At 49.4% G+C, this 12547-nt stretch overlaps 2 protein-coding genes across 5 annotated transcripts; both read left to right on the top strand.

Annotated features, from left to right (window-relative positions):
• The first annotated feature begins 1104 nt into the window (after positions 1–1104).
• On the top strand, positions 1105–7060 carry SMIM40 (small integral membrane protein 40). Of its 3 annotated transcripts, none has more exons than XM_040473201.1 (2): positions 1105–1422; positions 6825–7060. In XM_040473201.1, exon 1 carries the CDS (start codon positions 1141–1143, stop codon positions 1381–1383), a length of 243 nt encoding a protein of 80 aa, XP_040329135.1. In that variant the 5' UTR covers positions 1105–1140; the 3' UTR covers positions 1384–1422; positions 6825–7060. The 3 variants fall into 3 exon arrangements, with proteins under 3 accessions (XP_040329135.1, XP_040329136.1, XP_040329133.1); XM_040473202.1 differs by lacking the exon at positions 6825–7060 and adding an exon at positions 1602–1709; XM_040473199.1 differs by lacking the exon at positions 6825–7060 and adding an exon at positions 1626–1675.
• Positions 7061–7789: 729 nt separating this feature from the next.
• DAXX (death domain associated protein) lies at positions 7790–12288 on the top strand. 2 transcript variants are annotated; one of them, XM_040473197.1, is made up of 8 exons: positions 7790–7920; positions 8839–9097; positions 9251–10082; positions 10208–10422; positions 10579–10807; positions 10963–11440; positions 11599–11821; positions 12027–12288. In XM_040473197.1, the coding sequence occupies exons 2-8, from the start codon at positions 8891–8893 to the stop codon at positions 12084–12086; spliced, it is 2244 nt and encodes a 747-aa protein (XP_040329131.1). In that variant the 5' UTR covers positions 7790–7920; positions 8839–8890; the 3' UTR covers positions 12087–12288. The 2 variants fall into 2 exon arrangements, with proteins under 2 accessions (XP_040329131.1, XP_040329132.1); XM_040473198.1 differs by having other exon boundaries at positions 7791–7920; positions 8842–9097.
• The last annotated feature ends 259 nt before the right edge of the window (positions 12289–12547 follow it).

The following is a 12547-nucleotide window of genomic DNA, read 5'->3' as shown; positions in this document are numbered from 1 at the left end:
GGTAGCACCAAACCAAAAGCGCTTAGGCACATTCTGCAGACAGGAGCCAGGGGAAAGACTTATACAAATAAAGTCCAGAAGCAAAGAAAAGCAATTATTTGTCTGGCTATAACTTAAAGCCTCGTTGACTGTGATTGTCTTCAGCATTTTGATTTCCAAACCTTGGGGAATTTACAGGCTTAGATTTGGGTTTGCTAATGCAGTCTAATGGCCACCTTGTTTAATTAACACAAGTCCTAAGTGATTAGTTTGACTCCATCTAGGTTTTTTGACTCTTAGAGCAACCCTCTTGTGGCGACAGCAAACAATAACAGAAGTTGGCTGTAAACAAAATCGTGGCATCGTTTGTACCCTTTTGCGGGTGAGCAAGGTCTTCCCATTAGGTCAAAATGAAGTTTAGGTAAGAGATCCTAAAGGTTCCATGCATGAGGTCCACAACCATACATTGCTCCCTCCACTGGCTACCCTACCCCCGTACTGCCCCACTTATCCCAGGGGGTCCTCAGGTCTCCACATGGGCCTTGGGGCCAGTGCCTAGGGAACAGGGCCAAGAAGAGGCCTTCAACCCTTGCCCCAACGACAGCCTCCTGGAGGACACTCCCAACCAACAACTCTTTAATCACCACCCCTCTCCCATATTATCGCGCCAACACTTAAGTCCCAACTACACACTCTGGCTCCGCTGTCCAATCACGATCTTTCTTTTTCTATAGACCCCCGAGAGCCCTTCCCCCAGGCCTCCTCCCACCACCCAAGGTAAAGCTGGAAAGGGCTGACAGCGGCTCACCGTGGCACATCAGCTACAATTGCTCAGCCTCTGTCTGTAGGGGCGAAAGACGTGGGGCCTTGAACCTGGAGACCCAGAATGACTCCAGCAGTCGTTCCAGCTCGCCTGGCTCCGTGTTGCGAAGACACAGTTGCAGTAAAGGCGGACAGACTTTAGGAATCACTTAGTCCAGACCATTCACATTGCACGGGATGATTATACGATTGCCTCCTTTCTGTCTTTGATGGGGGAATTAGGGTCAACCCAAGCAGGTTCAGGGCTTGCTGCTGCCATGCCCCTTAATCCCAGCGTTGCTGAGCAAGGGCTCCCATCCCAGCCCCGCTGATCCAGTCAGCTGTCAGCTGTGAGTTAGTATGGCGGAGGAGGAAGGCGATGTGGCTGAGGAGGATGTGTTCCTGGCGTTTGCCAGGCGTCCTTGTCCTCCCAGAGGTCCCCTGCGTCGGGCCTTGGACAAGGCCTTCTTTATCTTCCTGGTCCTCTTCCTGATGCTACTGACACTGGAGGCTGTTTATAAGCTGCTGTGGCTGCTACCGTGGGCAAAGTTTGGGGACTGGCTCCTGAGAACACCTCAGAAGGAGGAGGAGCTGGAATTGTGACCACCTTTCCTATAAACATTGTCTTCCCCTGCGACAGAGGTGAGAGGTGGGGACAAGAGGGAAATGGAATGTAGGGGGCTGTGGAGGGGACACTTGCACAGCTGTCTTAAAATTTTTGCATCTATACTCTGGGAAAATTTTTTGAAAAGGTTTGTACTTCTCACATATGCTTAAGTAATCATCTACAGTTTTTCATCATAAATGAAAATTGTTTCAAGGATGGAACTTCTGGCCGATTGCAGATATTCACATCTTGGGGAACCTGGGTGGCTCAGCCGGTGAAGCGCCCGACTTCAGCTCCGGTCGTGATCTCCGGCTCTTGGGTTTGAGCCCCAAGGCAGGCTCTGCTGTCAGCGTGGATCCTCTGTCCTCTTCTCTCTCTGCCCCTCTCCCATTCACGCATGTGCTCTCTTTCAAAATAAACATTTTTTTTTTTTTAAAGGAAAATAGGGGGCATCTGGGTGGCTCAGTTGTCACACTTTGGCTCAGGTCATGATCTCATGGTTGGTGAGTTTGAGGCCCATGTCGGGCTCTGTGCTGACAGAGATTCTGTGTCTCCCTCTTTCCCTGCCCCTTACGGGCTCATGCTCTGTGTCTCTCCCCTTCAAAAATAAATACACATTTTTAAAAAACTTTAAAAAAAGAAAAAAGAAAAAAGGAAAACATTCACATTTTAAAATAAACAAACAAACTCATAACTACAGGATTATTCTCTTCCTTCTTTCGCGACTCTTTTTTCCCCCTTGAACAGCTATTACCAGTCCACTTCTCCACAGACAATTTTATACTTTTATACTTGAAAGTCTTTTACTGACCGATCAATCATATTTTCTTGCATATACATATTAATTGAGATGAAAAATGTTTTTCTTTGTTGTGACCATAGACAGCAAAGTTTTTAAAAATGTTTCTTCTCGGGGTGCCTGGGTGGCTCAGTCGGTTAAGCGGCCGACTTCGGCTCAGGTCATGATTTCACGGTCCGTGAGTTTGAGCCCCGCGTCGTCAGGCTCTGTGCTGACCGCTCAGAGCCTGGAGCCTGTTTCAGATTCTGTGTCTCCCTCTCTCTCTGACCCTCCCCCGTTCATGCTCTGTCTCTCTCTGTCTCAAAAATAAATAAACGTTAAAAAAAAATTAAAAAATTTTTTTTCTTCTCTGTTATCATTACAATTATTATGAGAACAGAACTGATTTAAATAGCATCAAGATTGCACACAGTTTTTAAATGATTAAAAATTGAAAGTACATGTTTAATGAGACAGGAGAGGTGGTGTTTATGGTACCTTGATGAAAGAAATAGGCTACATGTCTCTTTACTTAAGACAAGATTAGCCCCAGATTTCATGATTGACAACCACAGGCATATCTTGGAGATAATGCAGGTTCTGTTCCAGATGACCACAATAAAGTGAATATCGCAATAAAGAAAGTCAAAGGAGCTTTTTTGCTTTTCCAGTGCATATAAAGGTTATGTTTACGTGATACTGTAGTCCATTAAGTGCACGATAGCATTATGTCTTTAAAAAAAAACCCAACGTACATACCTTAATTTAAAAATACTTTATTGCTGGGGTGCCTGGGTGGCTCAGTCAGTTGAGAACCTGACTTCAGCTCAGTGTGGTTTATGGGTTCGGAGCCCCCCTGGGGTTCTCTCTCTCCCTCTCTCTGCCCTTCTCCAACTTGCATGCACATGCTCGCTCTCTCAACATAAATAAATAAACTTAATACTGCTAAAAATGCTACACATCATCTGAGCTTTCAGGGAGTTTTAATCTTTTCGCTGGGGAAGGGTCTTCCCTAGATGCTGGTGGCTGCTGACTGATCAGGGTGGTGGTTGCTGAAGGTTGGGATGGCTGTGCCAATTTCTTAAAATAAGACAACAATGAGGTTTGCTGCATCAATCGACTCTTCTTTTCACAAACGATTTCTCTGTAGCATGCGATGCTGTTTGATAGCATTTTACCCACAGCAGAACTTTCAAAATTGAAGTCAGTCCTCTCAAACCCTGCTGCTGCCTTATCAACTAAGTTTTATGTAATACCCTAAATCCTTTGTTGTCATTTCAATGATCTTAATAGCATCTTCACCAGGAATAGATTTCATTTCAAGAAACCACTTTCTGTGCTCATCCATAAGAAGCAACTCCTCATCTTTTGAAGTTTTATCTTGAGATTGCAGCCAATTCAGTCACATCTCCAGGCTCTACTTCTAATTCTGGTTCTCTTGCCAATTCTACCACATCTGAAGTCACTTCCTCCACTGAAGTCTTGAACCTCTCAAAGTCACCCATGAGAGTTAGAGTCAACTTCTTTCAAACTCTTATTAATATTAATATTTTGTCCTCTTCCCATGAACCACAAATGTTCCTAATACATCTACATTGGTGGATCCTTTCGGGAAAGTTTTCAATTTACTTCACCTAAATCCATTAGAGGAATCACTGTGTATACCAACGACAGCTTTATGAAATGTATTTCTTAAATAATAAGACCTGAAAGCCGAAATTACTCCTTGATCCATGGTCTTCAGAATGGATGCTGTGTTGGCAGGCATGAAAACAACATTCATCTCATTGTATATCTTTATCCGAGCTCTTGGATGACCAGGTGCATTGTCAATGAGCAGTAAAAGAAAGGAATTTTTTTTAAAGTTTATTTATTTGGGGGGAGGTGCAGAGAGGGAGAGGGAGAGAATCCAAGCAGGCTCTGCACTGTCAGCACAGAGCCCGACGTGGCGCTTGAGTTCGCAAACAGTGAGATCACAACCTGAGCCCAGATCAAGAGCCAGACACCCAACCGACTGAGCCACCCAGGTGCCCCCAGAAAGGAATCTTTCTTTCTGAGCAGTAGGTCTCAAAGTAGGGCTTAGCAGTAACTATGTTGTCAACAGATGTGCTGTCATCCAGGCTTTGTTGTTCCATTTATAGATCACGGGCAGAGTAAATTTAGCATAATTCTTAAGGGCCCTAGGATTTTTGGAATGGCAAATGAGCATTGGCTTCAACTTAATGTCACCAGCTGCTTTAGCCCTTAGCAAGAGAGTAAGCCTGTCATTTGAAGCTTTGAAGCCAGGCACTGACTTCTCCTCTCTAGTTATGAAAGCCCCAGATAGTATCTTCTTTCAGGAGAAGACTGTTTCATCTACACTGAATATCTGTTGTTTGGTGTAGACACTTTCATTAATTATCTTAGCTAGGTCTGCCAGATAACTTGCTGCAGCTTCTACGTCAGCGCCTGCTGCTTCACCTTGCTTTTTTATGTTTGGAAGATGGCTTCTTTCTTTATACCTCATGAACCAACCACTGCAAGCTTCCAAGTTTTCTTCTGCAGCCTCTCAGCCTTCACGTAATTGAAGAGAGTTAAGGTCTTTGAGAGAATGTTGTGGCTGGTTTGATCTTCTATCTAGACCACCCAAGCATCTTCCATATCATCAGTAAGTCCGTGCTGCTTTCTTATCATTCATGTGTTCACTGGAGTAGCACTTTTTTTTTTTAATTTTTTTTTTTACATTTATTTTTGAGAAACAGAGTGAGACAAAGCGTGAACGGGGGAGGGGCAGAGAGAGTAGGAGACACAGAATCTGAAGCAGTCTCCAGGCTCTGAGCAAGCGGTCAGCACAGAGCCTGATGCGGGGCTCGAACCCACGAACTGTGAGATCATGACCTGAGCCGAAGTCGGACGCTCAGCCGACTGAGCCACCCAGGCGCCCCTGGAGTAGCACTTTTAATTTCCTTCAAGACCATTTCCTTTGCAGTCACAGCCTGACTGTCTGGCACAAGAGGCCTAACTTTCGGCTTGTCTCAGCTTTCAACATGCCTTCCTTCCTAAGCTTAATCATTTCTAGCTTTTGACGGATTGATCTTTTTTAATGTTTATTTCTGAGAGAGAGAGAGAGAGCGAGAGAGAGCAGGGGAGGGGCAGAGAGAGAGAGGGAGACACAGAATCAGAAGCAGGCTCCAGGCTCTAACCTGTCGGCATAGAGTCGGATGCAGGGCTCAAACCCACAAACCGCAAGATCATGACCTGAGCCGAAGTTGTACACTTAACCCACTGAGCCACCCCGGCACCCCTAGCTTTTGATTTAAAGTGAGAGACATGTGACTCTTTCTTTCACTTAAACACTTAGAGGCCATTGCAGGGTTATTAATTTCAATATCCTTGTGTCTCAGAGAATAGGGAAGGCTGAGGAGAGGGAGAGAGATGGGGGAACAGCTGGTCAGTGGAACAGTCAGCACACACACACGGTATTTATTAAGTTCACTGTCTTTATATGGGTGTCATTTGTGTTACCCCCAAACAGTTATAATAGTAACTGATCACAGATTACCATGACAAAAGTAAAAATAACAAAAAAGTTTGAAATATTGCAGTACTTACCAAAATATGGCACTGAACCACGAAATGAACAAATGCTGTTAGAAAAAGGGTGTCAGCAGGAGCACCTGGCTGGCTCAATCAGTACAGCATGTGACTCTTGATCCTGGGGTTTTGGGTTCAAGCCCCACGTTGGGTGTAGAGATTCCTTAAAAATAAAATCTTTAGGGGAGCCTGGGTGGCTCAGTTGGTTGAGCTTCCAACTTCAGCTCAGGTCGTGATCTCATGGTTCGTGAGTTCGAGCCCCGCGTCAGGCTCTGTGCTGACAGCTCAGAGCCTGGAGCCTGCCTTGGATTCTGTCTCCCTCTCTCTCTGCCCCTCCCCTGCTCATGCTCTGTCTCTCTCTGCCTCAAAAATAAATAAATATTAAGAATAAAATAAAATAAAATAAAATAAAATAAAATAAAATAAAATCTTTAAAAAAAGGAAAAAAAAAAACCGTGCCGATAGACTTGCTCAACCCAAGGCTGCCACAAACCTTCAATTGGTAAAAAAACAAAAACAAAAAACAAAACTACAATATCTGTGAGGCACAATAAAATGAGGTATGCCCACATACCTTTTTGGGTTTTGTTTGTTTGTTTGTTTGTTTGTTTAAGAGACGAGGAAGTCGATTATAAAAGGGACCGGGAAGAAGGAGAACCTCAACTGCAAGCATTTACTCAGTAAGAACAATCTTGCGAAAGTTGAGGATCTAGAAATTAAATCCTTATCGTCTCCTAAGGCTGAGTACCCTTTGAGGGAATTTTCATGTTCCCTAATTTGAAGACTATAGGCTTAGATGGTGTGGGATTCTTTAATGGAAGGGCAGGTTTGAGGCTCTGGTACAGTGAGGGCTTAAGGATCTAAGAACCTCCGCGTCCTAATAGTGGCAAGATGGTCACTTGTAGTAAGCCAAAGGATGCAGGGGATGGGAATCTCCGTGTTAACTGTTCTGGCTTCCATAAGTTCACATCTGGACCCACCCTGGCCTCCGCGAGTCCTTCCAGCCTCCCTAAAGTTGAGTGAGGTAGGGGGTGCGGGCGAGGCGGGCATCGAAGTCAGTTTCTTCTCTCTTCGTTCTTTCCTCAGTTTCCCCAGAGGAAGAGAAAGAGACGAGTCGAGACCCAAGGTATTTTACGAGTCTCACTTCGTCTGCCAGCCCTCACAGCGGCAATCTGCACAGATTCTTCTCACGGCCCCCCACCCCTACCCCCATATCGCCGTCCTAAGGCCCTGGAGCTCCTGGACAAAGCTCGGCCTCCAGGTCATCACCGCCTGCACTTTGGGGGACCCTCTCCAGAAAAGAACGGAGAACCACCTAGCTCCCACCTAAACTTGGTTGGTCATTAGTTCCATGGAGGCGCTTAAAGAGGAATCAATAACAATAGCGATAATAGTAAGAACACATTTGTATAGCTCATTGTGCTCATCTGTATGCATTTGTTATGATTTCACGGTTGTGAGATACAGACACCTGGAAGTATTAGTAGCTGCTGGACAGCGGCAAGGGAGCGGGCCGCCAGCAAAAGGGAAGGGGCAGGCGCAGTCGATTAAACCGTGGAAAGGGTACCGGGCAGGTAGGAAAGCAGCGCCGGAAGGCTGGTCAACGGCCCAGCGGAAGGAAAAGGACTTTTTTCCCTCTTAAGAGACGCTCGTTCTATCCTGCACCCTTGCGTGGTCTTGGAGGGCCCAATCCTGTTCCGTTCCCCCTTCCCCACTTGGAAAGGTGGCTCAGTCCTTCCCGCACGCGACCCGCCGGCGGTTGGGCCGGATGCAGGAAGTTTCTAATTGGCTGAGTCGCAGAAGCACCGGGTGAAAAGAGCTCTGCCGGCGGCGCGCCCTAGTCCGGGCGTAGCCAATACCGTACGGCAAAATGGCGGCCCCCAGGTAGTTTGGGACGCCCTGAGGAGGCAAAAGCGCCCCCTACTGGTCGCAGGAAAGGGAGCCGCAGACTGTGTGGGCGTCACTGGAGATGGGGGCGGGTCTACAACCACTTCCTGCCGCAGGGTGAGGCGTGGTCCGGGCGCCGTACGACAATATGGCCGCGCCTATGTGGCTGTAGGCGGAAACTCGGCGGCTTCCGGTCCAGAGAAGGGCCTGCGGTGGGAGGGGGAAGGAAGGCGGAGGGAACCATGCGAGGTTCTGAGATCAGCAGCGAGGGTCGCCTCGAGAGACCGTTTCTGAGGTGGGGGCCGGACGGTGTGGGGAGCGAAGGCGGGGGCGGGAATGTCGAGGGAGAGGTATTGGGGATTCCCGGGCGCTGAGTCTGAGGGACAAGCTATGGTACCTTCCTTCCTATCCCTGAAGGGGAGTGGGGTGGCCGGGGGCCGAACTGGGGGAGGGGGACTTGGCGGGAAGCTCATCTAGAGGAAGGGGTCAGACGCCAGGTTGGGATTTGAGAGGAATCGGGACAGCTCACTGCTGGGCTCACAATTGGTTACAGGTCACAGAGAGAGAATGGGGGAAATTCGGGTGGGGTAAGAGGGAGGGGATTGAGGTGAGATCTCTCCAACCTGACGCCCCGGTTTGAGGAGCCCCGTCGGAGGGCGGAGTATGAAGATAATTCAAGGAGGAGAAAGGGGAATGGATTGTTGGGAGGGAACCTCCTTCACCTCAGAGAGTCTAGGAGTTGGGGGTGATCCTTCAGGATGGGATGAGGGTGTGGATTTGACGTGTTTGAGAGCGAAAGGGGGAAGGCTCAGGAGGTGGTGCTGCCGGGGGTGTGGTATCTGCGAGGGAACGTCGAGGGAATCTGGAGTGCAATGTGGGAGGCGGTCCAGGGGTTGGAAGAATCAACTTGGCAAGTATGAGAATTGGGGAAATGAATGTCTGAGAAGTGGGGCAATGAAACAGAAAGAAAGCTTGGATATCGACAAGAGGGGTGGAGCTGGGGGTGGGGACTTAAGGGTTTCAGGTGGTTTGGGGCTTCCTTATGTAAAGGGCCAGAAAAGCATATGGTGCTAACAGTTGCTGGAAGACAGGCAGTTGAGGACACTGTTGGGCAGGGCTGGGTGTTACTGAAACCCAAGAAGATTGGAAAGTGTGTGAGATGAGGGATGGGCTGTGCTGGAGGGGCTCTTTCTGAGGCCCCATCCCCTTCCAGCAGGAGTTCCGAAATCCCCAACACCTCCTCCCTCCGGGGGATTTGATCCCCCATGGCCACCGCTAACAGCATCATCGTGCTGGATGATGATGACGAAGATGAAGCAGCTGCTCAGCCAGGTCCCTCCCACCCACCCCCCAGTCCGGCCTCACCCCGGCCAGAAGCCCCTGGCTCCTCTCAGCCCCATGGGGCTGGAGGAAGCAGCAGTTCTGGCGGCAAGAAATGCTACAAGTTGGAGAATGAGAAGCTGTTTGAAGAGGTGAGCTTTAGGGGAGAAGATTCTTGTACCCCAGGGAGGGGGATGGCTGACTGGCTCTCCTGTCCTTTCTTCCCCACTAACCCCACCTCGCCTTCTTTCTCTCCACCCCTCCCCTTGTCTCTTTCCCCCTACCTCTTCCCCTGAATCCTCTAGTTCCTTGAGCTGTGTAAGACGCAGACAGCAGACCACCCTGAGGTGGTCCCATTCCTCTATAACCGGCAGCAGCGTGCCCACTCTCTGTTTTTGGCCTCGGCGGAGTTCTGCAACATCCTCTCTCGGGTCCTATCTCGGGCCCAGAGCCGGCCAGCTAAGCTCTATGTCTACATTAATGAGCTCTGCACTGTTCTCAAGGCCCATTCAGCCAAGAAGAAGCTGAACCTGGCCCCTGCTGCCACCACCTCTAGTGAACCCTCTGGGAATAACCCTCCCACAGACCCCTCCTCGGACCCCACAAATGCCGAGACCACTGCCTCTGAGGCCCCAAGGACCCGTGGTTCCCGGCGGCAGATCCAGCGCTTGGAGCAGCTGCTAGCGCTCTATGTGGCTGAGATCCGGCGGCTGCAGGAAAAGGAGTTGGATCTCTCAGAGTTGGATGACCCAGACTCCACATACCTGCAGGAGGCAAGGTTGAAGCGTAAGCTGATCCGCCTCTTTGGGCGGCTGTGTGAACTCAAAGACTGCTCTTCACTGACGGGCCGTGTCATAGAACAGCGCATCCCCTACCGTGGCACCCGCTACCCAGAGGTTAACAGGCGCATTGAGCGGCTCATCAACAAACCAGGGCCTGATACCTTCCCTGACTATGGAGATGTCCTGCGGGCTGTGGAGAAGGCAGCTGCTAGGCACAGCCTCGGCCTCCCACGACAGCAGCTCCAGCTCATGGCTCAGGATGCCTTCCGAGATGTGGGCATCAGGTTACAGGAACGACGCCACCTTGATCTCATCTACAACTTTGGCTGTCACCTCACAGATGACTATAGGCCAGGTAGGGGTTAGTGAGATGCCTGTCAACAACCCTTATATGTCAGATGTTTGCTGGAGGGGGGATCTCTCTTGTCCCTTCTGCTAGGGTTTGGGCTGAGTACTCTGACTTTATATCTTCCCACGTAGGCATTGACCCTGCACTGTCAGATCCCGCCCTAGCCCGGCGCCTGCGAGAAAACCGGAGCTTGGCTATGAGCCGGCTGGATGAGGTCATCTCCAAATATGCAATGATGCAAGACAAGAGTGAGGAGGGCGAGAGGCAGAAGAGAAGGGCTCGGCTTCCCCAAGCCACCTCTTCCCACTCTGCAGACTCTCCCAAAGCCTCCTTGGATTCTGGTGAGGTATGGAAGGGATAAACCCTTCAGACAGATCTTGTCCTTCCCCTGCACTAGCTAGCAGGGAGTTTAGGGTGACTGACTGGGACAAGTGCAGAAGGAACCCGAGAACCAGACCCTCTGGGACAAGGGATTCCTTAGAGAAATTCCTTTGTCCCCCAGGGCCCTAGTGGGATGGTGTCCCAGGAATGCCCTACCACCTCCAAGGCTGAGACAGATGACGAAGAAGATGAGGAAAGTGATGAGGAAGAGGAAGAAGAGGAAGAAGAGGAAGAGGAAGAAGAAGAGGAGGAGGCCACAGATTCTGAAGAAGAGGAGGATCTCGAACAGATGCAGGAAGGTCAGGGGGACGATGAAGAGGAGGAGGAGGAGGAGGAGGAGGAGGAAGCAGGTATGTCAAGGAAACAGTCCCCTCATGTGTCGGTTCCCTCTACTCTTTTGGATGTGAACCACCTGTTTGAGACCCTTCCCTCCCTCCTCTTACTCTCAGCAGTATTCTTTCCCTTAGTTCTCATGCTGCCTCCCCCGTCTTTTCTTCTTTTCCAGGTCAGGATGGAGACAAGAGCCCTATGTCCCCACTGCAGCAGATCTCCGCTGAAAAAAACCTGGAATCTAGCAGAGGGATCAGCAAGTCTGTGGGGGGGCAGCAGAACAAAGGACTCATAATGTCACCATCTTCACTGTCAGAAGACGCCTTGGCCCCCTCCAGCATAGATGCTGAAAGCAACGGAGAACACCTTGAGGAGTTACCCCTGGAGGAAGAGAGCCCCATGTCTCAGCTCTTTGAGCTCGAGATCGAAGCCTTGCCCCTGGATACCACTCCTTCCCCTGAGGAGAGGGACGTTTCTTCTTCCAGGAACCAATCAGAGGACCCCCTCACCACTGTCTTGGAGAATGGAGCAGCCATGGTCACCTCCACTTCCTTCAATGGAGGTGTGTCTCCTCACACCTGGGGAGATTCCTGTCCCCCGTGCAAGAAATCCCGGAAGGAGAAGCAAACTGGAGCAGGGTCATTAGGAAACAGGTAACAATGACAAGGAGGAGAAGGGGGAGGCCAAGGACAGATTGCAAGGGGCTTTCTGAGAGTATTGAGGAACTGGGTCTGCTGGGAAGAGACTGGATGATTCCCCTCCAGCCTCAGGCTCTTCATACCCCTCCACATATTTGTGTTTCTGTCCCTAGCTATGTAGAAAGGCAAAGGGCAGTGCATGAGAAGAATGGGAAGAAGGTATCTACCCTGCCCAGCCCACCTTCTCCCTTGACTTCTATGGCCCCAGTTGCTGATTCCTCGACAAGAGTGGACTCTCCTAGCCATGGCCTGGTGACCAGCTCCCTCTGTAGCCCATCTCCAGCCCAGTTGTCCCAAGCCCCCCATTCACAACCCTCCCGGCCTGGTACTTACAAGGTAAGAGGGGGAGGCAGTTGTTTCCTGACTTGTCTTTCATTGTCTGTTCAGTTTCAGGCACTCCATCTGAATTTTGCACCCACCACATCCTCTCTCGACCTTTTTTCTAACCCCAGTTTTTAATCTCTGAGAAATCCTTCCCTTTGCTTCTTTTACCCCTATATTCCAGACGTCTCTTTCTGACTCTGTCTCTCACTCCCTGCAGATGAGTGTGGCCACACAGTGCGATCCAGAGGAGATCATCGTGCTCTCAGACTCTGATTAGCTGCCTCTACCCCCCACTCCCTGCCTCCAAAATGTTTTGGAATAGTATTTGGAGGATGGTGGGAAACAGATGACTGAGGAAGGGATTGACTGGGCTAATCCCCTTTTGGTGGTGTTTCTTTAAAAAAACAGAAAACAAAAAAACAAAACCTTAAGTTTTACACAGAAACATTAATAAACAATAAAGTTCTTTTCTTATTGTATCCCTGTCTTTTCCTTTTCCTTGTTCTACTCTCACAGCCGATTGGCACCGGCTGTTCTCTGGTTCAAGGTTAGCCTGGGCCTGGACTACCCCTGGAGCTGTCCTTTGTAGCCTGTCCTTAGCCTGCCTCTCTTTGAGTTCCCTCGGCTTCAGGCCTTCCGCTTGCCCTCTGCCAGGCACTAAAAAGAAAGAAGAAAGAAAGAAAAAAAGAAAAAGAAATGTGTTCCAGCCTCCCGAATGTGCTTTACTTTCTCACTTCG

Source organism: Herpailurus yagouaroundi, unplaced genomic scaffold, assembly GCF_014898765.1.
Source record: "Herpailurus yagouaroundi ecotype Mexico unplaced genomic scaffold, PumYag 139, whole genome shotgun sequence".
Classification (NCBI taxonomy): domain Eukaryota; kingdom Metazoa; phylum Chordata; class Mammalia; order Carnivora; family Felidae; genus Herpailurus; species Herpailurus yagouaroundi.
This window is presented reverse-complemented; position numbering and strand designations above follow the sequence as displayed.

What these genes read in the sequence shown, in the direction of transcription:
- DAXX (XM_040473197.1), top strand. Translation starts at nt 8,891, where the DNA reads ATGGCCACCGCTAACAGCATCATCGTGCTGGATGATGATGACGAAGAT. An exon ending in GGAGGAGGAGGAGGAAGCAG is followed by an intron (nt 10,808 to 10,962) that starts GTATGTCAAGGA and finishes CTTCTTTTCCAG; the next exon opens with GTCAGGATGGAGACAAGAGC. An exon ending in GCAGGGTCATTAGGAAACAG is followed by an intron (nt 11,441 to 11,598) that starts GTAACAATGACA and finishes TTCTGTCCCTAG; the next exon opens with CTATGTAGAAAGGCAAAGGG.
- SMIM40 (XM_040473201.1), top strand. Translation starts at nt 1,141, where the DNA reads ATGGCGGAGGAGGAAGGCGATGTGGCTGAGGAGGATGTGTTCCTGGCG.